Source organism: Bombus fervidus, chromosome 16 (genome assembly GCF_041682495.2).
Source record: "Bombus fervidus isolate BK054 chromosome 16, iyBomFerv1, whole genome shotgun sequence".
In the NCBI taxonomy this organism is placed as follows: domain Eukaryota; kingdom Metazoa; phylum Arthropoda; class Insecta; order Hymenoptera; family Apidae; genus Bombus; species Bombus fervidus.
This window is the reverse complement of record NC_091532.1, coordinates 847,864-874,711: the sequence shown is the minus strand read 5'-3', so window position 1 is coordinate 874,711 and position 26,848 is coordinate 847,864. Positions and strand designations below refer to the sequence as shown.

Genomic DNA, 26,848 nt, shown 5'->3' with positions numbered 1-26,848 from the left:
ACGAATAAGTACGTATTTCAAATAATCCTATTTATCACTGTGTCATTCCCTGTTCTGTGTTCCATTTTTTGTGAATTTTATAGAGGGAAGGTAAAAAAATAAAAAAATACATTCAACGTGAAAACGTGTGTATTTATTCTTTACACAGAATATGTTGTAATATTATCGTAGGTTATAAATTTGTTATTTACATCGATACGATCTCTAATTAGTCGTACGAAGAGAGATCGTTTGCTGTCAAACTGCAGCAAAGCGAAGAAAGCTGATATCGCAAAATTATGATAATATTCATTGCGTTATCGGTGTCATAGTGATACACGTCAGGATCGTATTGCCTTCGAGCGTGATTTCCTGCCAATGAAACCACAGCGCAATAATCTATTTCCTATAACACGAAGCACGAGCGAAATAACGAGTGAGCCTAAGCCCAAGAGAGTGCAATCTATAGAACGCTGATAAATATTTACTCGATGCTATGGATTGATACGTTCTATCAGTTATTGTTTTTCCGCCACTTATTATGAATCTACCTATATTTATAAGAAACTATATGATAAAACGTAGTGACGCAATTTTTGCAAAACCCGATCAAACGAAATACAATTGTTTACGATATAAGTGGTAACGTCGGATTCTCCAAAATTTAACGTATTTAACGTGTTTGTTAGAGGATAAAAAAAAGTTTAAAAAAATTGCTGTAAGTACATCTATCAAACCTTATAAATATTCCGTAGTTTTCACCGACGCCGCAGGATAGAAGAACATTCGGCGAAACGAGTCCCGCAATTGCACGGTCAGAAAATTGGTTTACATGGAACCGTGCATCGCGACCACTCGATATCCCAATCCGTTCACGTGCATATAATCATCCGGTCGTCGTTGAAAATCTATGAAAACCCATGGCCAAGTTCCATCCCCGACACCGATGCAATATTAATAAACCGTACAAATCACCGTGGCTCAATTCCACGGTTAAATCCACCAGTATAGGCCATAGATTACAGCAATTGAGGCCGGAAGGTAGGAATGGAACGGAAGAGGGTTGGCGATAGAGAGAGAGAGAGAGAGAGAGAGAGAGAGAGAAGGAGAAGGATAGATACATGGTAAAGGCAACCGACGCAACTCAACGGTAGATAGCAGGAGGGGTAGCTCTGAAGTCGGGTCTGAAGTTGGGGAATAAGGAGGAAAGGAAAGAGCGTGGAGCCGGTTCGGAAGGCGAAAAGAATTCACGGGAGAAAACGGCGGCCGGATCGTGGGGAGAGGCTGTAGCAGCGGCACGGTGCGAGTGCGAGGAAACGTAGGACCACGTTTCACCGTACAATACGCACACATACAAGCGGCCACATAGAAACTGGTGTAAAGGGTGCGCGATCGCGTGTACGCGCCGCTCACTCATACATCCTTTCCCTTCGTGGAATACATAGACCTCGCGCTTTCGCGTGTACGATCACGCAGACAGGGATACGGTCACACCAACGCATAGATTGCATACTTATGCCGGCACTGTGCACATAAAGTTAGGGCGGCGCGCGCTCTCTCCTTCGCTGCCGCACAAGAATAAGAAACACGGTAGCATACATAAACAAGGAGGTTGGGGATGCAGCAATTTAAAACGTACCCCGGAATTCCTCCCAACGGGGTCGTAGAGCGGCCCTCTATATTACGAATTCCTCCCTTCCCCCTGTGTACCGCCCGCCCTCTCCGCCGCTACTTTGCTTCTTCCATCTCGCTGCCCTCTGTGTCCTCTTGCATCTTAGTCGGAATTTCGGTCGTATAAAGCGAGACTATGAGCAACCATGTGCGTTAGCAACCACCTTCCACCGGAAATCGAGCTCGCCGTCTCGAAAAGTGGATTTCGGTAATATGCAATCTGTAACCTCTTTTCGCCCATATATTCGGCTGCAAGCGGTACCTGACGAGAACTTCTTACCGTGACCTCGGCCTCCAGCTCCTTCCGGTATAATAGAATTTCTTTTACACGAACTCGTCGGCGATTCGTATCATACGAGATCGTTCGTTCTTTCCGCCACCTATGATTTTTCGTTCATACGCGTATTACACGATAAAGGGAGAAAAATATTTCCCAATATAAAACGGTGGAAAGAGCAGTAGGACCAGAGGAGCGGACTTTTAGAAATCGATTATTCTCCAGCAAACCGAAGAGGCGGATGTAACAGCGAATCCGGTTGTTGTCGCTGACTCACGGTCGGCCGAAGAAAACACGTGTTTCGTCAAAGAAAGTTTCGACCAAAGTTCCGTTAGAATATCTAATCAATTTCTCTCCCTAGTAGCTAAGTAACGACGAGCGTGCCAAAGTTTCGCGTGAGGAGACTTAATCAGGCTGCTTGACTCTGGCTCGAAAACTTATCCCGTCGCGTTGCCGTGCGAGTCCCAATCCTTTCGGCTTTAATGGCTATTATGCAGATCAGCGCCCAGCCAACGAACCAACGCAACGCGCGGCTAAGTCAAATACCGTCAACAATGGAGAATCTGCAAGTTGCTTCATCGTTTCTGAATCGAGCGATTGACTGAACGGCAGTGTCGCCTCGGGCGGCTCTGTTTGCAGACATAAGGGAGCCGAGGCCCGGGCTGAACCATGAACGGCGAGTCGGGGGAGTTCAATTGGTGGCGGCAATCCTAGTAATGTACCCGTGGGGCTCTGTCAAAGTGCTTTCCAGAAGAGAACGACGTTGCATTCAGCATTCGGAAAGTTCATTCTTGCCGGAAGTGGCGGTGCTCGCGACCAACTAGCTGCATCCCCTGGCGAAGCTGCTCTCTCCAACGCAGCCTCTTCTGGGTTTCTCTAAAAAAACAAGTAATCCTGTGAATAAAATCGAGAAACATAGAAAAGAACACGGTGAAAGAATCATGGAAATTATAAAATTGTAGAATGATTTTGGCGAAAGATTCTTGCTCGTTGTTTATCGTTAAACAAATGCTTGTTGAAAGTGTTGAATCCTTGGAAAAATATCCTAATATTTACCAATTTTTCACAACCTCGATTATAAGTACAAAATTGCGAACGATTTTATTCTTCGTCGTTATCATAGCTACGTATAATAGAATATTGCGAGACGATTAAACTGATTTTTAGAAATCAGTAAGCGGTAATAAAATCGATGTTTGTAACTGTCAAACCTTGCAGAAAATATTATCAAATTCTTGATAAGCTCTTTATCTTCGGATTCCTTAATTTCTAAATTATAAATTTGGTTAAGAAAGGTCTTCTAAGTTGATAGAAAGAGACTTGCGATGTTAATGCCAACGGTGATTTACACCTACGTGTATATCTTACATCTTCTATCGCAAAGTTTCATTTTTGTTGCAAACAAACAACATTTATATTCATATTTCCAAAAATTAGAATTAGTAAAATACAGTTTGAAAGTCTAGATTAATACAAGATAAATATAATAAATAATAAAAAGGAATAAAATTAATTTGTCTTTATTAACTATTAACTCCATGATTATGAAAGTCTGCAGTTAAGGAATGACCTGATTAACGGATTAAGAAAAAAATTGTACAATATGTAAAGCACAAAGTAGTAAACGGATATGAAACAAAAACTGAAGAACTTGACCCGAAAAGAAACGAGAAATGAAATAGGAATAGGAAATGTAATTGTTGGTTTGAATTGAAAGAAAGCCGTGCAACGTTTACGACGCGTCCACCCAAGAAGGGGATTAACGAAGCTCGGAATCGTATACTTTTATCAAAAAGGATCCCCGATAGTTGTTTGGGTGTTTTCACACCTCCATGCCCAGGGACTTAAGTTTAAAAACCGACGGCTAAATAATGTATATCACAGCGGCAACAGCCGGCGGTAAAACAGTTATAAAAACACTGGCAACTACGTTAGGATCAATTATTTAAGATGTACAGCTCCGTAAAGAGAGAGTAGACCAGTCGTAAAGGGGGTGGAAGAAAGTAACGCTTCTAGGACGAACCGGAAGGAAGGGGAATACAGGGGGGGGTGGAAAAGGAGGTGGCCATCGCGGGAGTTATAAAGGTTGCAGTTAAAAGTTGCTTGAATTATCAAGGGACTGACTGCTTCGAGACGACGGTGACCGTTATTTTTGAGCTGTTGCGTATTGGAATTTGTACGTGAAAGTTCGCGTCATTTTGCTAGCGTGATGAAATTGTCAGGTAATAGTCAGGATGCAGAGAAATCCGTTATCCATTACCTACATCGCATCGGTGATAGTCGATAGTATCGTGGTAGACTTTTGAGAACAATTGAAAGGAGAGAAGCACGATAAGTACGTTTTTTGTAGATTTCCTCGTCCCAGTTGGTAGCGTCGCTGTATGAACAAAAAGAAACATTTTACATAAAATAGATAGGTGAAAATGCGAACGACCTGTTAGATTCGACTAAAGGTATAATCGTTAAGATAATCGACGAGCGATATCTTTTAAATTATTCCGAGTCTAGCGTTAATATATAACGAAAATAAATTTTCAGTAGGCAAATTGTTTCGTTTCGTATAAAAATTATCGTCGTAACAAGGTTCGTAGCTTTCATCGATTTCAACTAGAAGCGAATTACATTCTTTAACGCGACTAAATCGCTACTTGCAATTAGCGGTTAGTAGTCGGTAATGATCGGCTTTAACTGAAATATTAGTATCGTTATTAACTGAACTGCAACGATCTCGTAATAGAAAATAGAACTTTGATTCTGAAATCAAAGATATCAGAATAGAGAATCAGATATATGTATTATAGACTGTTTCGAGCTATAAACGAAGCCAGCAATTAAATTCAACTCACGAAGCGCTTCTTCTTTATTATTACGATACGGGTACTCTTTTAAGCGTTTAAGCAGTCAACTTCAGATAAAATTGGAAAAATTATCCACAAGTCTTTTTTGCGGTTCCATTTAAACAACTATAAATACTGAAATAGCGACAAGGAACACATGGCTGCTGATTTTGCCGATGAGGAATCTGTTAGAGAGGATGAGAACGATTACGATGTTATAATTATAGGAGCAGGTTTAGCTGGTCTTACGTGCGCATATAACATTCTAAGCAAAGAAACTGGGTTAGATGTATTAGTCATCGAAGCAAATAGTAAATATTTTTCCAAATCAGAAAATATAAAGTCAATGTTTGAAACGTTAAAAATATATCTTAATCCTTGCTCGATCTTCGATACGAGATATCTGTGATTATTTTCAGCAAATTGTTTTTATTATTAACCCTTCTTAAAGGCTATCATGGGTGGAAAACCATTAATTAAAATTTACAAATTATCCTTCCTACGATTTAAAAATACCATCTTTGTTACAAATATATTTATTAGGCTTGTCTAAAATTAGGTGAAATAGGAGGGCGCATTTTACAAAAAAGCTTTAGCAATACTTATCACGCCAATTCCTTGCAAAAACATGTGACTGATCTAGTGAAGAGGTTACATATAAAAATTGATCAAGCATCCCGTAACGAGACGAACAAAAAAGTACTGTACACGAATGATACATGGTTTAAAATTTTACCGAAATTTTATGGAGCCGAGGTTCACGATTTTTTTCGAACGGTAACATAAATCGATATATCTACTATACTTAACTTTATATATTCGATACCTTACCACGAGCGATAAAATTAATTAAAGTATTTTACTTTACTGTAGTTTCGATATATCATACGTAAAAATTTATTTTTCACTTAGATCGAAGAAAGTGTACTAAACTCAAAATTTAGTAATTATACGGGGAACGAAGAAGAAGCTAAGTATCTTGCCGAGACTAGTGTTGAACAACTACTACGTAAAATCGTTTATTTCCCGTATGCACGATCACTATGTCGAGCATATATTTGCAGCACATGCGGTACATTTCTTTCAAACTTTTAACAAAAATTACTAAACAATTTTATTTCTTTTTTTATAAAACATATAAATATATGCCTTTACATATGTACGTATGTATATATGTAGGTATATTAGGCGAAGTAGGAAATTTATTCTTCCTTTTTTAAAAGAGCATATCAAGTGTTATTATAATATAAAGTCTATCTATAACCAAGAAATAATTTATTTACCTTATTTATTTATTAATATACGTATATCTTTCGCCAAAATATTCAAATACGTGTATTTTTACATTCTTCGAAATGTAAAGACAGTCGTGAAGGACGAACGAATTTATTACCGAAACGTGATACTAAATAATAGTAAAATCTAATAGTATTTGTAAATTTCAAGATGAAAAATAGCAAGTAACGTAGTAATTACGAAGAAAGATATCTAAGATATCTAAGAAAATTCAAATTGAACGGAACATGAATAAACCTGTTTATAATTTTTTAATGTTTAATGAATAAAATTGTTTATAATTTTTCACAGCTGTAAGAGACCTCAACAACGTCTCAGCACTTTGGTTTTTCGTTATGTTGAACGGAGCATCAGGTTTTTTAAATCGATTGAAAATTATGATAGGTGATAGTAATCGATATTTCGTGCAAGTAAGAGATTACGCTATGCATATATCGTGAATAATAATGTCACGTAAATTACGAATAGAATTCATACACGATCATTTTTGTAAGATGTATAGATATTTCAACAAAATTATGATAAGTTATTGACCTTTGCTTGGAAAAAGAACTCCTACCTTGATTAATTGTTTGTAATATTCGTATTGTGTTTCTGCAGGATGGTATGTGTAAGATCACGCATATACTATTAAAGAATATTTTACGACAGCATGGAAAGATAAGATACGTAGAGCCAGTTAGTAAAATTACATTCAACGATGATCGAGCTTATGTGTCTACGACAAGGAATTACTTCAGGTATACATTTTAATAATTCAAAAATAAATATATATTTTTATAAGAAATCGATAATTGAAGGAATTGTAACGATGCAGAGGTAGCTCTATCTCGTGCGTATCTTCAGCGATAAATACATATGCACAGTGAAATAAATACACATTTTATGAACATATTTCGATTAACAAAATGTAATATAACGATATGTATATAAAAGTTAAAAGATATTTACACGTATATCGCAAACTTCGCAAAAACTACCAAAATATTTAAACAGTCAGTTACTGATTGCATTATATATATTATATAGAATAATAGACCGTAACATTTTTGTGACACCATCTGTATTCTACTTTTGTAATCTTACTTTTAAGGAACTATTCCTGTTGTAGGTATACTAATTCTTTACCAAATGTATGTCCGCAATAATTTTTATGTAACTTTTATATACATTTTCAAATTGAGCCCAAATTTTATCAATATAATAACGAAATATTTCATTATGCTTTAATAACGAAATTTCAAAGTGTTTCATATAACATAACGCACACATACACACCCACAATAGGCACATATTATGTACATACATAAAGCTACTATAACAAGCGTCGAAATCAGTTTGGTGAACCATTGTACGTATATACTTTTAAATACGATTGATTAATATCATTTTTTACAGATGCGAATTCGTAGTTATTGCGATACCTCCATCAATGCAGAACAGTATCATTATCGAACCATCTCTCTCTTCAATAAATATCGAAACATTGTACACACCGGCAGAAAATGTGTTTTTCAATGTGTTTTATAAAAAACCATTTTGGAGATCCAATTCTGCAAAGGATATTATCACCACTTGGGATTCTAGTAACAATTTAAACATCGTTTACGATGCAACTCTAGGCAACACGGAAGGAATCGTGTTCGCTGGGTTTCTTGCCGAACCTAACCTCGAACAGACACATAAGAGAGGACTGTTTGACACGTTACAAGATTGTTACGAAACTGTCGAAGCATCGAGATTTTTACGATACAAAGAATTCGATCAGTCATTGATAAATGATAAAATGAAACCTGGTTGCCCTATGAGTGTCCTGAAGCCCATTCCCATTCAGGATTATATTAATCATACAGAAGCTTCTTACGAAAGGTATGAGGATGTTTTTAAATATCAATGTAATCAAAGATAAAGCACATTCATTTTTGCTAGTAAGGAAGGAACTTAGTTACCACTGAGTGTGTCATAAGATTAGAAAATGACTGAGATCCAAAGATGGAAAAGGTTACGTCATAATTTTAGGTCCGCTAATTCGGTGATAAAAATAACTCCAAGTTTGTGAGTAAAGTAGTACCGTAAGACTGATATTTAAAAATTTAATATCTTATACATAGACAGTCGGACCTATTTCGTATTCTATATATGTTTTTTACATACTTGCTTTACTATTTCTCTTAACGTAAAATATACGATATGCCGTGTAACGATATAAAATATTATTAATTTCTGCTTGTTATTAATAATTGAATTATTATGTCTCTCGAGTAAAACGAACGCTGATTTGATAAGTGAAAAACGTATTTGTTTCTAATAAAACTTATCGATTTTGTAAGAATTTTCTTTGCTTCGAGCGAATACGCTATCAATTGGCCTGGAACGATAGATGGTGCAATCCAAGCTGGTGAAGTTGCAGCTTACGAAATTTTGTGGCGAATTAGACCACAAGCACTTTCTTCTCATGAAATGTCTCGTGTTGGGTATATACTTTATTTTATGCCACTTGTGCAAATAATAAACATACTTTCTTTTTTAGTTAACAATTATCATAATATTATTATTGATACTTAGCGATTAACGCGATATTTTTATACTTATGTCTTGAATGTCTTTTTATTTATTTATTTTTAGTAATACGTACATACAATATGCTTTCACAAAATCACTTTACATAGAAATTTCCTTCTTTGTTTTTCGACCGCATAAACCGATATCGATTAGGTACCAACCAATACTAAATCGGTATTTCTCTTTTGTAGTATCTACTTGATATAGAATCAAATAAGTTTTAATATTCCGATAGCGTTCGTATGATAAATATTACGTTTCAATTTTTCTTTCTTTCTTTCTCAATTTTGCAGTAGCACCAAGATTAAAATAAAGGCAAGACCAGACCAGCCATATTCCTTGAAAATGTGTGTTTTACAATATCTTGGAATACTTCTTCACGTTGCTGTACTTGTCTCATTTTTAAGGATTGCTTATGACTAAACCAAGAAATTATTATTATAAAATAGTTACGATACACATATTAGAAGTTTAAATTTTAATAAAACTAATCCCTTATCATACTTTATCATATTTTAATGGTGATATTTTATTTGATTCTTATTTGATTCTTCGAAGTAAACTTTATGATAGGCACTAACAAAATTTTGCATACTTTTATACCGAAAAATGTAATCACAACCGACCTAGATGCAGGGTAATTCGTATTAAACTAAATAGAGTTATAAGTAAATACGTACATACGTACGTATGTATATATGTATATTACTCATGTAGAGACGTAAACATTGAATATGACCCCCAACAAAAACAAGATATTATATTTACAATTTAGCATGATATATATCAAACGCAATTCCATGTTCTTAGTCTTCCTGTCCGTACAGAAATAGAGTACAGTGGTGGATTAAAATTAAAATGTATCATATTTTGTGAAAATTCATCAACCGCAGTGTAACTGCGACGCCAAACATTACGGGAACAAATTTATATACCATACATTTACGATCCTTTGCTGTAAGTGATTTTTCTAAGCAATTTTTTGGAAATTTTTCCTTTCTCTTCGAGTAAATGTTTTCTCCAAGATCGTGTTTGGTAACACGAAATATCGCACCGGCTTCTATTATCCTCTTCGTTCGATTAAATCAAAGTGGACAGTCGATACGAAAGTTGAAATTTAAAAATTTCAAACCACCTTGTAATTTATTTCACTTCACGAAAGCTTTACACTTTTTTTTTTTTTTTTTGGTAAATAATCTTATATCTCCGCTGTCTAACAATCGAGGCTGTACCTTATATGTAATATACAATAGATACATATATACGTTTGTTGGTATCATGCAATATCGATAATATACATTTATTTATTTATTTACGATTAGCGATCGTTCATCGATTCGCAATGTCTCAAGAAGATACAAGCGAAGATGAGATAGGATTGCGGACACCATCGTTCCTCAGGAAAGGATCTCGATGCAGCCGTGGTACGCCAGGTAACATCACAATAACATCCACGCATTGACATATATCAGAGTAGATTAAGGACAATGTAATTGATTCTTTTATCAATTTAATTTGAAATCTTTGCTTCCATTCTTTTCTTCTTTTTCATACTGTAAAGTTACTATTCGCAAACTGTAAGATTGTCATGTTTGCGGAAGAAATTATAATTTCATTTAATTCAGTTTGAATTTCCACGATTTCATAATAATTAATATACGATATCAACATAGATTATGATCCATAATGAACATTACGATGTCCGTTACATTACAGTAACTCCATCATCTATTACGAGTTCGATAATACTCGGTCAAATCCCAGAAGAGGTGCTCCGCGTTTGGAGTCAACTACCAGAAGCAATACGTTTAGATCCTAGTTTGGCAGTTTTTCAAAAAGAATATGATCGTGTTCATCAAACTATAGAAGGAAGGTGGATATTCCTTAAACGTGCTTTGTTAAAAGAATAACATAAAGAAGTGGCTACTACGATCATTAAAGCACATGTCCCGTTATACATATTAGATACTATGATAGTTTGCTATATTTTTATTATACGTTTTGTGTTTTATATTTTTGATAGAGTATACGTACATGTATATTTTTTTAATATATCCAACGTTTGATTAGTTTATTTTAAAGAGTAGATCTCACGTGAACGTTCAAATCAAATAATAATAATCTATTCCAGATCTTTGGATGGAGCGAAGAAAGACTGTCTGGTAGTAAATATGTCTCTTGGGACACAGTCTGCATTGCCACAAAAGTAAGTGACGCAAGATCTTTCCTTTACTTTTGATTAAAAACACCTGTTTTCGTGAATATAACGTGTATATACATATATGTATTTATGGTAAATTTCAAGTACAAGAATTTATATGATGTACAAGAATGTATGTATGTATTACGTAATATGGAAAAATATATAAAATGTCAGAAATAAAATACATATTTATTACGTCATTATATTTCATTTAATAAGTGAAACGAATCGTTGTTTAAGTATTATTTCCTCGCCAAAAGCAGTAATAAACGCAATTAACTCAATAACAAACACAGTTGGAATATTTACCCATTATTTATTAATTATTTGAGATTATGATATTGTATATTAATAACAAGAATTAGTTTATATAAATAGCTGAATAATATTTTTATTGAATGTTACACGTAGAATGCAAAGTAAAAAAGGCGATGAAGATGGGAATAACGATATTACAATTACACAAGGGATCAACGAAACGAAACACAAGGTTTATCGTTATATCAAGTTAATCTTATTATGCTGCTGTTGGCTAATATTCACTGTAAGTAATAGTACTAAAACAAATTATAAGTGTATTAAAAGACATTTCTATGACTAAGCTTTGACTTGAGAAGAAAATAATTAATCGCGAAGATAAGTGTAATTTTAACAATTGATAACAGTTTAGAATACAAAAATACATTAAACGGAGAAACATATTTTTGATTTATGCAACTATATGTTAATATTCTGTGCATATCTACTGGTATTCGATCAAACAGATATCGTATAAGATTATTGTATTTTTTCATTCTAGCTAATACTGATAATTAAGAGCGAAAGGATCGAAGCGTTGCACCAAATTTCAATACCCAGTGGAGAAATAAAAAGTATCCCTTTCTTTACAATTTTGGTTAATTATTGAAATAATTAAAACGATAAAGGCGTAAACATATTTTTCGAAACATGATGGATGGATAGATCATTGCATCGTACAATATTATTAAACCATTTTTATCACAAGAATGTTCATGAACTTTTTTTTAAATTCAATTTCAGTATCATACGAGAGAACGATTGTCACTGTTAAATTAATTTTTAAATGTTCGTAGGCTACAAAATGTTTGGTCAAATTCCTAGTAAACATATCAATTTAATGATAGAAGGGTCATTACTTCCACCAATAAAAATGAAACCGATAGAATACACAAATGTATCTGATAGATATTTAATGGTATGGTTAGAACTACTCGTCGGTCAGGCAAATAATACTAATCAATTTTTATTAGGATCTGAAGAGATTAAGGTAAATATACGTATATAATCTAATTTACATGACAGACAGTTGTTATATTCCATATCTTTAACGAACCTTCTTTTTTGTCATTTTTATCTGGAAATACGTTTCTTTTTTAACTAAAAATTTCTCTTAATAATACATTCATAATACAGTTACAAATATCACGCTATATTATGTTTAATATATAAATTGATACTTAAATAGAGAAACACAGACTCGTCCTAATTCATGATCTTTCGCATACATAGAATATAAGCGATGTATGGATTTTACCAATACTTCCGGAGAAATTGATAGATATATTTCCTGGACAGAGGCAGCAAAAAGTTTTTAATTTAGAAAATATCGACGAAAGGCACGTATAATAATCTTACGATTAAATTACTATTTGTACTCTCTGCTGCTAAATTTTCCATTAGACGTAACACGTAACTCGTCAATTTAATTTAATTCAATTTTATTACATAGTATCTAGTATGTATGTTTCCGAATACTATACAAAACTACTATTATATACGTATTTTATATATCTTAATATTTTATATTTTACAGTACTCTAGAATGCGGTGAGATATTAATTAAATTGAAAACAAATCTAAAATCCAGTTTTGCCATCTCTATCAGTTACGATTTATCGTCAATGAACAAAGATGACGGAATAGCGTATGCTGCGGCAGTCTTATTTGGATTATATATACTTATAGTATTCGAGGTAATTAGCGACTATGAGCTATCTATTCGTTATTTAGTTAGTATTTTGATTTTTATTATCTATGCTTTTAAATGTGATTTAAATGATTTTAGTTCATAATCGATTGGTATTCGTAGGTTGTACATAGAACTTTAGCAGCCATGTTAGCTTCGACTATGTCTATCGCGATATTAGCAACTATAAACGAGGTAATATAAGAAAAAAAAACCTAATATTTGGGAAAATTTTGTAGAGAAACGTTCACTTATGGCAGAAATATTATATGTTGGATATTTTTCCAGAGACCAACTATGAATGAATTAATGTCTTGGATAGATGTCGATACATTATTGTTATTATTCTCAATGATGATTCTTGTCGGCGTAGTCGCTGAAACAGGTGTATTTGACTGGTTAGCAGTCTATGCTTACAAGGTAACTTGCTTCCTTCGTCAAGTTTATACATCTTACGTATATGTATACCCAATTAAGTATTAATATCGAACAATTGCATTGTTTTCAATTCATGACATACGCGATAATGTAATTCTATACATACACGTTCAATTTTCTAAACTAAAGTTTAACGTGTATTTCCATAAATGAGTAACTATATGTACGTAATAAGTAAATGAATAAGACCCTTTGTTTTCGGATAAAATAACGTTGAAGATTTACTATATGCTTGTACTAAACCAATTCTTAACGAAACACGTTCAAATTCTATTTTTTTTAAACAAAGACATAAACGGAAAAATTATATTCCACATACTGATTGTTTCATTCATACTCGGGTGGTAATTAGCCAAGTAATTAGCGACTTTCTCGGAAACGAAGCTTCACATGAGAAATATTATTCTACGTTCATAAAGAATCGCGTTATACTCGCTTGTGTATGTTATTAGACCGGAGCCTGTATCTACCTATATCTACGTATAACGTAATATCGAATATCTTTTCGCTACGTACATACATATTATTATACATATATTTGAAATATGCTCCTACAAATATAATTTCGTTTAATTTCTTTAGATAACTGCAGGAAAGCTGTGGCCACTCGTAGGTACACTATGTTTCTTTACAACATTCGTTTCATCGATCCTAGATAATGTTACGACAGTGATGTTAATGACACCGGTAACCATTAGATTATGCGAAGTAATGGAAATAAATCCAGTGCCAATATTGACATCGATGGTGGTTTATTCTAATATCGGGGGTGCTATGACACCGATAGGCGATCCGCCTAACGTAATTATTACATCGAATCGCGATGTTATTAATAACGTAAGCATTACTTTCAATATCAATTTCTATTAAATATTTCACTAAGGATTAAGTTACGTCGGTACAATAATTTATTCGACTCAACTTTACTTTCATCTTTGCTTTAACGTTTACTTAATATACCAAGTATATAATTTACATACAAATAATTTTTTGGTAACATAAATACCGTACGAGCATTTATTTTACAAACGAGATATAAAACTGAAGATATTATATTTAATTGCGAATGAAATGAAATCGTAACTGAGAAAATTCACAGAATAAAATTAAAAGATACTTGCTATTATATAAAATTAAGAATTATAATATTGATACGTTTGATAACATTTAATTTGGTAACGTTGATACATAATATTGTTATTTGTTATTTAGGGTATCGATTTTAGTACATTCACAATGCACATGAGCATCGGTGTTATATTGGTAATACTTGTAGTTTTTGTCCAGCTGCGATTTATCTTCCGAGACATAGCTGTTCTTAAATTCGCCGAACCACAAGATGTACAGGTACGAACATTCTCATTTGTTATCTCTAGATTTTTGACGGCGAATTTTTATACGTCCAAATTGAAAAGCACAAAAATGCACAGTACGCGTATAGCGTAATATACAAAGATATATAAAATGTCCAAAATACGTATGTACATATAAACAGTAGTCGCTAGAATATGTATTAAGTATTCATTTAGAGGATGAAACAAATTTCTGCCTAGCTTTTATTCCTTCTGTTTTCGTGAAAACACAAATTTGCATAAATATCCGCGGTCTAGTTATCATAAATAAGCTAAAAATTCTTTAGATCGTAGACTTTTTACGTACTTTAACGATACAAAGACAAAGTTCGATTCTCATAGATTGCTAAAGTAGCTGAATATAAAAAATATCTAACGGGTTTCTTTATGCGATCGTTTTAGGAATTAAGACATGAAATTGCCATTTGGCAAAGAGCTGCGGCGAGTTTGTCGAGTTACAGTAAGGACGAAAATTTAGTGAGAGAGACTTTGCTAAAAAAGGTCCAACGATTACTCTCGCAGTTAAAAAAAAAGCTAATAACAGGCAGCGTCACCCTTGAAACATATAAAACCACGCTCGAAGAACTTCAAGAAAAAGTAAATATCGACTATTGTAATCACGTATACGTACTTGTTAATTTAATTTTTAAATTTATACGTACAACCTATCTAATAATTATAACATTTATTTTAGCTAATTACAATATTATGGAAGAAAGATTTAAGCGGAAAAGAAGCTTTTATAAATCGCTAAATCTTACTTTAATCGCAATTTTATGTTACAGTATCCTATTCGAGACAAGTGGTTACTAGCGAAATCTGGATTTACGTTGATCTTTGTGATCACATTATTTTTTCTGCACAGTATTCCAAATCTGCACTTGTCACTAGGCTGGACCGCTTTATTAGGCGTTCTTTTGTTATTAATATTAGCCGACAGCGAAGATTTGGATGGTCTCATGGCGCGCGTAGAATGGAGCACTTTATTATTTTTTGCATCGCTATTTATTCTTATGGAGGTATAAAATACTTGGAAATTATCCATATACTTATACTATAATATTACTATATTATTACTTTTAGAACATTTTATAAAAGACGAGTATAAAAATGATATTTATAAAACGCTTAAGAGTACTGCTATATCTACATATGTGCATGTACTTAAATACATACAATAGAAAAATAGGAAAAAATATCTTATGATAATAAAATTCCTAATATTTATGTGTATTATATCTTCCTACAAATTCTTCTCATTTACCATTTCTATAAAAGAAGCGTGTCTAAGACTTTGCCATAGCATACGAATAAACATAATGAGCTTGATCATTATACCTGACCTCAAATTTTTGCATCAAGTAAATACTTCGAATAATTATAACTTTTATGCTTCAGGCATTATCGCGTTTGGGCCTAATTGCTTGGATAGGAAAACAAACAGAAAAAATAATCCTATCTGTAAACGAAGAGTCACGATTAGCGGTAGCTATATTGCTACTGCTTTGGGTGTCAGCGTTCGCAAGTGCATTCGTAGACAACGTACCTCTGTCAACGATGATGATACGAGTCGTTACTACTTTGGCTCAAAATAACGAACTTAAACTGCCACTGCAGCCCCTGGTATGGGCTTTAGCTTTTGGCGCTTGTATGGGAGGTAAAGAAATTTGCATGATAATCATTTTGACGTAATTAATAATAGTATTTGTAAAAATAATGGCACATATTTTTGCAATGAAAATTGAAACGTCTAATGAACATTCTGTTTAAACAAATAAATGATTGCTTCTAAGGATTATAAGATACAGTAAAGCAAATATAGCAATTAGAGCGAAATGTGTTGAAAAATCAATACTGACGTTTAAGTCTTTAATTTTGTTAAAATTATTTTTCAATGCAATCAATTTAATTGTCTATCGGCTAGAGCGTAATGTAATTTACCGATCTAACGGTATGACCATGATGTTTCTGCTATCACTGTCATGTTTTCTTGCAAAAGTGAAGAAATTAATAAAGACGAATTTTACTGTGATTTATGTAGTTGAATGGATGGGAATATTTGCAGGAAATGGAACTTTGATTGGAGCTACTGCTAATGTAGTTTGCGTAGGAGTTGCGGAACAACATGGATACAAATTCTCTTTTATCCAATTTTTCAAGTAAGTGCGCTCCTATACACTTTCTATTTCTATAAATAGAGAAAAATATATAATACAATAAATATAAAAAAATACGTACGAAAATAATATTAATGATAATAGTATTATAATGCAACGATTATACATTGTGATTAAACTACTTGTTATATTTACCTCCACAGTTACTAGTTTATTATTACAGATATTTAATAATACTTTACTTAACGTGTTGCACTTTGAAAAATTTGTCTAAATTGCGAATATTTATTTATTTATTAAATTCGTAACGTAAGGCTAATATCTGATATAAATATCATAATTTAACATTATACATACATATGAAAAAGTTGATTTGACCTATATTTTAATTCGTTTTAATTTACACGAGACGATAATAAACGATATAATCGTACAAAATATCTATTAACTAGTCCAATATCAAATACCGTATACTCTGATCGTGAATGATATTTCGAATTCAGATTGAATACTAAATCGCGAATAAATGTATATCATTTTCACAAGAGCTTGTCGCTAATTCATTCTTCGTGTTGTAATAATTTAATTACTTCGACAAATAATTTTCAATACGTTTATTTCAGGGTGGGCTTTCCAATTATGCTGACGAGTGCTATGACAATAACCATGTACTTAATGATCGCTCACGTCATTTTCAATTGGAACGGATAATGTAATTGTTATAACTTATGTTTGATAATCTCGTGCGGGAAAGATATCAAAATTATTGGAATCGAATGATGCTATTTAGGTTCTTACGTAATATTTGATGAATTAATGATACAGCAATGTATAAACTATATAAAACTTGGATAAATAAGGATAAGCAATTATTTTATAATAATTTCACTCTATTTTTCATTTTATTCTAATTCTTTTAGTTATAAAAGATATATGAAGATGTCGCCTAATATCGCCTAAGATGGATCTAATTATCTAAACAGATTTTAATTTTGTTAAGTACACAAGATATAAACGTAGCTATAATATACGTAGCAATAAATATTCCACGTTGTACGATCAATAGTTAATTATATATTTCAATAAACCTAAAATCATTTGTAAACTTCTATTGGAAAATGTTTATTGATATTAATTACGCACACTAAATCGTAAAATAAGTTATGTAATATTTATAGAAATATTATTTTCTATCTAACAATGATTGCGATGAACGCGATGTTTTAACTCGATCGTTTCAAATGATCACAAATCAATTATATTATTAATCACTATAAATTAATCCTCTTACGTTTCCTTTGATTTCACCGATCTATGAACCGTAAAGAAGAAGTTTTTCGCAACGTTTTAACATTTAAATCGTTAACACTATATCAATTAGTCATATTAATTAATGAACGTCGTGAATACATATAATGTTCATACATATATATGTCGGGTTTGAGTTGGGACTTTGGTTTGGGGCGTGTAAAGAATCTGCGCCTGGGTCGCTCATCGTCGTTGTACAATCGATGATATCGTTTATTGTCACAAATACAGGATCAGCTGTCGAGCAAAGCTATATAAGGTGTCCTCACGGCACCAGGTCATCGGATTATTCGAAGACAATCCCATAACAGGCGACAGGTATACGGGCTAATAGAGCAAAGGCTACCTGCCAATTGTGTACGATGCGTCACCCTCTGGCGACCATCCGTATGTCGTTAACTACGGGACCGTTAGGTCGTTTATTGCCAAATATCGGTACGGCCGAGTCATTAACGGCGGGCTATGCAATTCCACGTCTCCGTTAGATGGAACATTCATCCCATTCATCCATTGGCTACGCTCGGCGACCTGTCGTCGGCTCGAACCCAAGCTCATTGTCTCGAGTTTCGAATAACTATGTTTGTTTTATTTTATAATCGCTACAGCCTTCGGATTTTTCCGAGTGATTCCAACGGGGGTCCCGTTGTCCCTTCATCTCCGACATATATATATATACATGTGCTACATACAGATGGGTGTAAATAATGTAGTCTCGTTTTAGATAGATATTTGTTTTATTGCCTTTTATTATACATGTACAAATCTAACTTTTCAATTCGAGGGATGAAGATCTAACAAATTATAGGAATTGTATAACGAGAGATTTCTTGTATTTAAATGAAATTAGTCGTAAATAAACGTAATTGAGAATAATATAATAAACTATGTTTGGTCAACATACATATATTTGTATGTATACTCTACTTCATATAATATTGTTATATCTTATATCTTATTATTATTAAACCTAAATATAAACAAAAGATTCGTAAAAAATAAGTATGATATCATACATTTATGTACGTCTTCGTTAATTTTCGAAAATATCAATACCGATTACGATTTTTTGACCCATTGCTCAAGCAAAAAATATATATATATATATATATATATATATATAAGAAATAATAATCCCTGACAATGATGATTATGATCTAAATATGTAGGTGTATAAAAAGTTGAAGGAACTTAACGTGTCGATATTTTTCTATGGTTAAGTATTTTGAAATGTAACTTTTCGAATTTTCGATCCATTAGTTTCAGCTGCACGATACATGTTAAACTGAAACCCTGAAATTTTAACACACAACACGTACTAAGCAGTCGAACGTAAACGTAGTATGTAAAATAGTTCATTTATGAATATCGGTCTGCGTTATGTATTACGCGTTATACGATAGAGTAAAATCAGCATTATAAAAACGAAACAGGTATAGAAATTAACGTAAGTTACAATATGGATATAAAGGCGGAATCAAATATTTAGATATGAACGTTTAAATTTTACGCAAATGGTTGTACGGAGCCTTCGGATTTCCGAGGTTCCCTAAACTTATTTACATGTTGATTCTTAAAATTACATTTACTATAAAAATTAAAATATTTTACATGATCGCTAATATTTAGTATCATAAATACAACTTAAATATATTATCTTAAAGGTTACTGTATATGCATATGCAGGGCCGGCGTAAGACAGGTTAGCGCATTAACCGAAATCCGGCCCCGCAAAAGATCACGCCGGTCCGGTACATATAAAATTGATTACGTACATGATTACCATTTATCCTAATATCAATCACAATACTCTAATTAGACGCGACGTTTCTTAAAGAATAACTTACTTAATCTAAAAAATTAACTAGACTTAATTAAAATTAATTACATGAAACGATGATAATGCAAATTGATCAAACGTTTGCTTCTTCTTCGTTACAATGAAGATATAATGCGTCTATGGAATTCTTTTGCCTCGTTTTAAGAATTTATAACAGATGTAAAACTATTTATGATGTTTCAGACATGTTTTTATATACATATGTTATTTTAATTACTTTACATGACAAAAATTTATTCATCCTTAAAGCCTCTGTTAAGTTCAAAGAATTCATTGGCAAAATTCATTAAAAATTTTCTAATACACGTATATTTCAATAATAGCAAAACGAGTAAATTGTTATGAAAATGATGTTTTTAAAAGAAAATTAGTTTGTATTCTAAACAAAACTGATTTTAGTTCGAATTAACATTTCGATTAAGTTTTTTATTTTATTATATGTATCCATATAGAATTGCTTGAATACAATACAGAATATGAACTTCCTTAAAAACATCATTTTAAAACGATTTAATTTAAAAGAATTTACAATTTGTTCAAAGTTATCACAATTTGTTCGGCCAATTATATATTACAGATAATTTAAATCAATATAAATACTATATCATCTATATGTTATATAATAGGAATTATAAAAAAAAATTAATGTTTCGCGCTACATACATATATCTGTAACAAATTGCAATTCGTTACATTATTACAATATTACATTATTATTACAGAATGTTCGATCATCATTTGTTGTTCAAATAAACATTTACAAAAATATTAATACGCTGCATTCGTGTTTATTTGCTTATCGATCTAACTACGTTTTTAATCCTTTTTGCGACCTCAAATTTCCAAGCGTATCAAATGCGCTAGCGATCCTTTAAATATAAATATAAACTGATTATGTTTACTTCTGATTATTAAAATAATTCGTTATTACAATTTTCCAAGTATAATTAGTACTTTTATTTCTTTCCCTTCGCGATAATGAAATTACTTCACAATGCATTAGATATTTCATTAACTATTTATAAATATATTTTAACTTCATATACATATACGCACATATGTATAAATCTACAACAGCTTCCCTGTCACGAATACATATTCCAAACTCTGTGGCTCATGCAAAAATGTAAAATACGCATTACATTCCTAGCACTATCGATAATTATCTGTAATTTCATTCCCCTTCTTAAAATATTCATTTACACTGGTATATGTATATCATCCTAGATCACGCAAAAAATATTTACAATTGTAATCTAAAAAAATCGGAGAATCACAGCAACAAATGGGACATATTTATTATGTACTTATTTAGTTTTTCATTTTCTTATGAATAACAATTTCTTAGTTTATTTCTAAATAACATCATTAATAAAATACATTGAACGAAATTAAATTTTTCGTCTCCGTATAACCTTCCAATTGATCTTTGTGTCTCTCAAAACATAAAAAATATTAGATGTCATAATAACTTTTTAGAAATTGTCAATTTATACTGATTAATTTTCTATAAAGATGTTACAATTTTCAATTTTTGTGTAACAAAACGTTTCGAATTTTCGCACTATCAAGAAATCTCAGCATTTGTGTCCTTCTACTGTACAACTGACGAAACTGAACGGTTATAATGACGAAACGATTATAATTTTTACAGTAGATACAAAAGCATTCGGCGATTATATTGGCATAGTCGATTTGATAAATCTCGGTATACCTGAAGCAGTATGCGAACTTCACATGAATATGTTCTGTTTCAAATACACAAATTCTTAAAAAATATTTATACATATTACACTTAACATCTATTGTAACATAACATATGATTTACCTAAATTGTTGAATGTTAATCAATTTCTTATAAACTACCGTTTATATCGCCCTTTTATTAATTGTAAAGCTTTTGCCATTAGTGGTGCTTTTGTTTTTTTTGCTGTAACAATGAATTAAAAGAAGAATTAAAAACAAGAATTAAAAGGAAGTATGTTAAAATATTACAATATTTTCGAACCTTATTTTATTAAAAAAAAAAAAAACAATTCTATATTTTATATGCTAAATAATAGTTTTCTACGAAAATTTACTATGAAAGATAATAAATTTTTAAAAATTAAAATCATTGCAATGTGCACAAGGTGATGCATATAAAACTAGCCCCACCTGGATATCTCAGCTGCTATTAATGATAGGAAAAAATGCATGAGATTAAACTTGCTTGGCATCGAGGGGTACATAATCTAATATCAATAGTTTTTAATAATGCACTAGTAATATATTATTAGATAAATAAATCACCAGAATGTTCGATCACTTCCTAAAAGTAAACTATTTTCATAGTCATAGTCATCAGTTGACCTTCAATTATCTTCAATGTCCTTGAATCACAGGTCATTATACGCGTCTTAAAAGCTCTATAGATGGTTACATTCTTAAAAAAATATCATTCCATTCAAAAAGACGAAATTAACCTCCCTATGTCCTTTACGCATCCATCTACACCATCATCTACATCATCTATTTATTATTTACATCAGCTATTTACATCAGAGTATGTACACCTTGACACTAAGCAAGTTCAGTCTGATGCATTTTTTTTCTATCACCAAGGGCAGCCAAGATATTCAGCTGGTCTGTTTTATATGCCTCAACCATGCAGCATATTCCATCGTATATACATGTATAATATTTTATAAAATATGTCAGTAATTTATCATCGTGTATAAAAATACTTACATGATTTTGTACGTGATACAGGTGGTGATGGAACGGAAATATTTGTAGCAGCTGTTGGTCCTCCACCACTAATTAATTTCTTTTTTATAGTAGATACAGTATTAGGTACAGAATTTGCAGTGCCATATTTAACTTGCTTTTTAAGAACATTTCTTGGAGGTTTAACAACATTATCTACATATGCAAGTTTAGTGGATCTTACTGGTACAGATTTGTCTATTGATTGTTTTATATTAGCTGTGAGCGTTTTCAATTTTTCTTCTCGTTCGTCTAAACATCGCTATTGAATAATAAAAGAATATGAAATAATGAATATGAAATAAACTAAGATATTATAAATAAGGCGAATTATTCGTTTTAAATCTACCTACCATATACATCTCACGCCATGTTTCCATTTCTTCTCTTTGTTTATTTCTAAATTCACGATTACAGTGATATTGCCATAATTTATCTGTGTCTTCAACCAAATAGGGATTATGATGTTCCAACATAAATAACTGATCTGCTGTTGCACGTTCAAGAACAGGTTTTATGATATAAAAAGGCACACCACCAGTAAATTCAATTGCTACAAATAACAAATGAAAGAAATACTTAGAGAATATTTTTATAGAATGATCACTATACATTATTTCATAAATAATTCATAGGTAACCTACCATCGATATTCTCTATCAATACCCTTGTACATATCTCAAACAAAGTTGGTACTGTTGTATAACCAGATTTATTTCCTGAATATACTTTTGTCCTTTGAAATTAAAATTAAAATTAAAATTAAAAATGAACATATTGCTTCCATATGTATATATATTGATAGTAATACAAAACATACCTTTGATTTTTAACATACATTACATCTGTAAGAGCTTTATCTTCTTCTTTGCGATGAACAGGATTAACATATGGCAGTGGCTTGTAATTAGGGCTAATCTCTGGTAATGTAGATGCCAAATCTACACTTAATGGCTCTAACTTCATATTTGTTGTTAAAAGAGATGGTGTCTATAATAGAAAATGTGCATTATGTTTATATTTATATTACTATATTATATACTGTAATTTAAGTAATATAATATGTTATTAATTATATAGCACAAAGTACCTGTAAAATATCACTTGTTGATTCACTTCTCACTGCTATCTTTTTATTACTTGCAGTTGATTGTTCTGCTTTGAACATTTTTGCTGTACTTGTATTTGGAGAGCTGTTAGTACGTTTTTTAGATGTCGGAGCCATTGTACACATACCTAATGCTTCTGCAAAACTGGCACCTGTATACAAAAAAAACACTATTTAGAACACTTTTCAAAAGTAATGATTTAAAATAGTAAAATAAAAGAACGTGCAGGTCGATCCCTTTATTTCTTGTGAGATAATAGGGATGTTTGTTCTGTAATATAACTGTAGTCTACAGTTATATAATATGTATATATTTACACCAGTTTACAATACTTGTTGCGTACTCAGGAACTGTTTGACTTCGTCGTACCGGAAAGTATAGTCGTTGATTGACCCGAAGATATGAAGAGACCATTTGAAGATCAGTAGACTTCATTACCCGACGATTGATAGAACAGTAACAGACCCGTCTCGTACTATTAAGGAGGAAAGCTCGATGTGGGTGTGCCCTTTTTGAACTAAGAACGCGAATTCGTTGTTCACACTTTTCGGTAGAAAAGTAAGGATAACCATCCGCGATGCCCATTAGTTATAGCGAATGTAAATAAATAAAATAAGAGAAGAAAGTATCCTGCAAATGTGAAAGGGTGTCCTTGTTCCTGGGAAAAATCAACTAATTCGCTGGGCAAACATCCGCTTTCTCCGTAATTAGTAAGAGCTTACAATAAACCTAAGGACTGTTTAAAGGATCATCCATTAACCGAAAATACTTATATGAATAGAAATTAAGCTAAGAAGATTCGGTTTATGGTGGTCCCTTGGGTTTATCGCAGGTCAGTCTAACGAGGTGTAGGCCTTGGCGGCCAGACCGTAAGGGACGTCGCACGGACCATCTCGGGTGACGTAACAGGTAATGTTAAATAAAAACATTTATAAACAATATATTTGTAAACTAACCTGAATGACAATCTATTCCCTCGTCTCCATTTATTTCTTGCTTCAATTTTACCAAATCCTTTGATTCTTTTGATCCATGTTTTGAATACTTTGAATCTTTATTGCTTTTATTTTCGTCTTTATCTTTCCCATCCTTATGCTCCTCTTTCTTATATCTATTTTTGTTTTTATCATGATGTTTCTTATAAGAGGAACTGTGATGTTTTGATTCTGAAGAATCCTTATTAGAATGCTGATCACTATGTTTAGTTTCATCTTTATTATGATTTGTATGTATATCACTTTTATGTTTCTGTTTTTCATATGTCTGTTTTAATTTACAACTAGATGAATCAGTCCGATTTTTGCTACAGGTGCTCTTTGATTTGTCATGAGAGTCTTTCTTTTCATGTTTAATTTCACTTTTAATTAACATATCTTTATCCTTAGGCTCTTCTTTCATTTTAACTGAATTTAATATGGTACTATTATTATGCTTTTCAAAACTATAGGATACATGAGGATACACACGAGATTTACTTTCATCACTGTCACTATCTGAAATTTTCCTTCGTTTACTTTCTTTGTTCATACTATTTGAATCATCACTTTTGCGTTTATGAGCCTCGTCGCTACTTTTGAGTAAGTTATTACTATCCATAGGTCTATTAGAATGTTTTTCTGTGTTATTAGTCTTACTATGACTACGATGTTTAGAACTGTGAGTTTCATCTTTCTTACAGGCACTTTTAGTATCCTTTGAAGATTTTTTATCACTTCCCAATTCATTTTTATGGCTATGTTTAGTTTTATCATGCTTTTTTTGTTTTTCTAGATCACTAGTTGAATTTTTAGTAATATCACTATTACTTATTGACTGATCTTCAACAGATTTCAATTTGGATTCATGTTTAGAAGTATATTTATTGTTGCATGATATTTCGTTCTTTTCTGACTTATGTCTATGAACATGTTTTCCACCTCCTTCAGTTTTATACCTGAAAAATTAGTTAAAATTATTATATAATATAAATTAATATTATATACTATAGTTATTTACTTAAGATATGTATATGAATATAATTAAAAATTAATAAAATAAAATGAAATAAAATAAAATAAAAATACCATTAGAAAGAACAAGATATTATGTTTAATATTATAAAAAATATTTTGCATCTTATAAAATGAATTTTTATATTTTATTTCAACATTCAACTATTACATGCTACAATATATAATGTTGTATATACAACATATCCATTTCATACATTAAGATTATATAAAAGTCATATTTCTTTCTGTCATACCTTTCAGGATTCTCCTCAGCTCCTTTTGGAGACTCACGACTGTCACTATAGCTCTCAGGTGCATCAGGAACACATGCTTCATCTTCATCTTCACCTTCACTAGTTCCTTCACTAGCAACCATTGCTTTCCATTTTGCAACAAGCGCCTTAGCAGCATCTCCTATACCACCATCATATTTCCTCAAAGCATTTACTGTGCGTCCTACACCAGTTTCTTGAAGATGCTGCACTGTTACAGGCAGACTCGATAGTTTTGAAATACAATGAAGTATCTGTAACACAATTGAAATAATATATTATAGTCAATACATTAATTGTGACCTACTATTCTGTCAAACAATTATAAATAAAATACCATACAAACATATAAATGCTAAAATTGATAGAAATAAAATTGATGTGAGAGACATGTATGCTTCTGTTTTCTGAAAAAGAATTAGCTTTTTACATGAGCAATAGAGCAAAATGAAAATACAGTAGAATAAATATTACACAAATTTATAAATATATTTCTTCCATATTTTATAATATGGATGAATGAAATTTTCGAACAATGTAGAATTTATTATCACAATCGTGTTTGGATTTCGTTTTGAGGTTATAACCCAACTACACTAATAAAACTGCATCATCGTATACATTGAAGAATATAGAAATTAGTGCACAATACATACCCTATCCTCATTATCGTCACACTTTTCAATACTTCGCTGATAATGCTTAATTTTATCCACTACAGTCATCATTGCGGTTGCCAGATGCTAATTGGCGTCCCCTGGTAAAATCCAGCTGTTCATACACTACCAATGAAGTACAAACTAATAGATAGTAATGCAGTAATCAGTTCAATGCACATCTGTGTAGACCAATCAGATGATGGAT

General features: G+C 32.0%; 3 protein-coding genes across 6 annotated transcripts; 2 read left to right on the top strand and 1 right to left on the bottom strand.

The window, feature by feature from the left end:
- Window positions 1-111: 111 nt before the first annotated feature.
- On the bottom strand, window positions 112-26,842 carry Eloa (transcription elongation factor elongin A). Of its 4 annotated transcripts, none has more exons than XM_072019782.1 (10): window positions 26,641-26,842; window positions 25,967-26,238; window positions 24,678-25,654; window positions 23,703-23,872; window positions 23,433-23,602; window positions 23,257-23,348; window positions 22,966-23,165; window positions 22,595-22,874; window positions 21,693-21,794; window positions 112-2,803 (listed from the first exon to the last, which is right to left on the bottom strand). In XM_072019782.1, the coding sequence occupies exons 1-9, from the start codon at window positions 26,710-26,712 to the stop codon at window positions 21,727-21,729; spliced, it is 2,301 nt and encodes a 766-aa protein (XP_071875883.1). In that variant the 5' UTR covers window positions 26,713-26,842; the 3' UTR covers window positions 112-2,803; window positions 21,693-21,726. The 4 variants fall into 4 exon arrangements, with proteins under 4 accessions (XP_071875883.1, XP_071875882.1, XP_071875884.1 ...); XM_072019781.1 differs by lacking the exon at window positions 112-2,803 and adding an exon at window positions 20,064-21,612; XM_072019783.1 differs by lacking the exon at window positions 112-2,803 and adding an exon at window positions 20,064-21,578.
- On the top strand, window positions 4,873-8,594 carry LOC139995699 (amine oxidase [flavin-containing] A-like). The gene is made up of 8 exons (XM_072019400.1): window positions 4,873-5,075; window positions 5,324-5,541; window positions 5,677-5,773; window positions 6,352-6,470; window positions 6,661-6,800; window positions 7,444-7,929; window positions 8,391-8,534; window positions 8,591-8,594. Exons 1-8 carry the CDS (start codon window positions 4,922-4,924, stop codon window positions 8,592-8,594), a joined length of 1,362 nt encoding a protein of 453 aa, XP_071875501.1. The 5' UTR covers window positions 4,873-4,921.
- LOC139995915 (P protein) lies at window positions 8,831-18,165 on the top strand. Its single transcript, XM_072019863.1, has 18 exons — window positions 8,831-9,579; window positions 9,945-10,055; window positions 10,339-10,495; window positions 10,754-10,828; window positions 11,237-11,369; window positions 11,625-11,697; window positions 11,920-12,113; window positions 12,356-12,462; window positions 12,660-12,819; window positions 12,936-13,007; window positions 13,101-13,232; window positions 13,833-14,087; window positions 14,463-14,597; window positions 15,005-15,199; window positions 15,388-15,621; window positions 16,001-16,259; window positions 16,668-16,761; window positions 17,343-18,165. The coding sequence occupies exons 2-18, from the start codon at window positions 9,965-9,967 to the stop codon at window positions 17,428-17,430; spliced, it is 2,454 nt and encodes an 817-aa protein (XP_071875964.1). The 5' UTR covers window positions 8,831-9,579; window positions 9,945-9,964; the 3' UTR covers window positions 17,431-18,165.
- Window positions 26,843-26,848: the final 6 nt, after the last annotated feature.

What these genes read in the sequence shown, in the direction of transcription:
- LOC139995915 (XM_072019863.1), top strand. Translation starts at nt 9,965, where the DNA reads ATGTCTCAAGAAGATACAAGCGAAGATGAGATAGGATTGCGGACACCA. An exon ending in ATGCAGCCGTGGTACGCCAG is followed by an intron (nt 10,056 to 10,338) that starts GTAACATCACAA and finishes GTTACATTACAG; the next exon opens with TAACTCCATCATCTATTACG. An exon ending in TAGCAGTCTATGCTTACAAG is followed by an intron (nt 13,233 to 13,832) that starts GTAACTTGCTTC and finishes TAATTTCTTTAG; the next exon opens with ATAACTGCAGGAAAGCTGTG.
- Eloa (XM_072019782.1), bottom strand. Translation starts at nt 26,712, where the DNA reads ATGATGACTGTAGTGGATAAAATTAAGCATTATCAGCGAAGTATTGAA. An exon ending in CAACAAGTGATATTTTACAG is followed by an intron (nt 23,603 to 23,702) that starts GTACTTTGTGCT and finishes TTTCTATTATAG; the next exon opens with ACACCATCTCTTTTAACAAC. An exon ending in CATGGCGTGAGATGTATATG is followed by an intron (nt 22,875 to 22,965) that starts GTAGGTAGATTT and finishes ATTATTCAATAG; the next exon opens with CGATGTTTAGACGAACGAGA.
- LOC139995699 (XM_072019400.1), top strand. Translation starts at nt 4,922, where the DNA reads ATGGCTGCTGATTTTGCCGATGAGGAATCTGTTAGAGAGGATGAGAAC. An exon ending in ATTAGTCATCGAAGCAAATA is followed by an intron (nt 5,076 to 5,323) that starts GTAAATATTTTT and finishes GTCTAAAATTAG; the next exon opens with GTGAAATAGGAGGGCGCATT. An exon ending in ACAGAAGCTTCTTACGAAAG is followed by an intron (nt 7,930 to 8,390) that starts GTATGAGGATGT and finishes CGATTTTGTAAG; the next exon opens with AATTTTCTTTGCTTCGAGCG.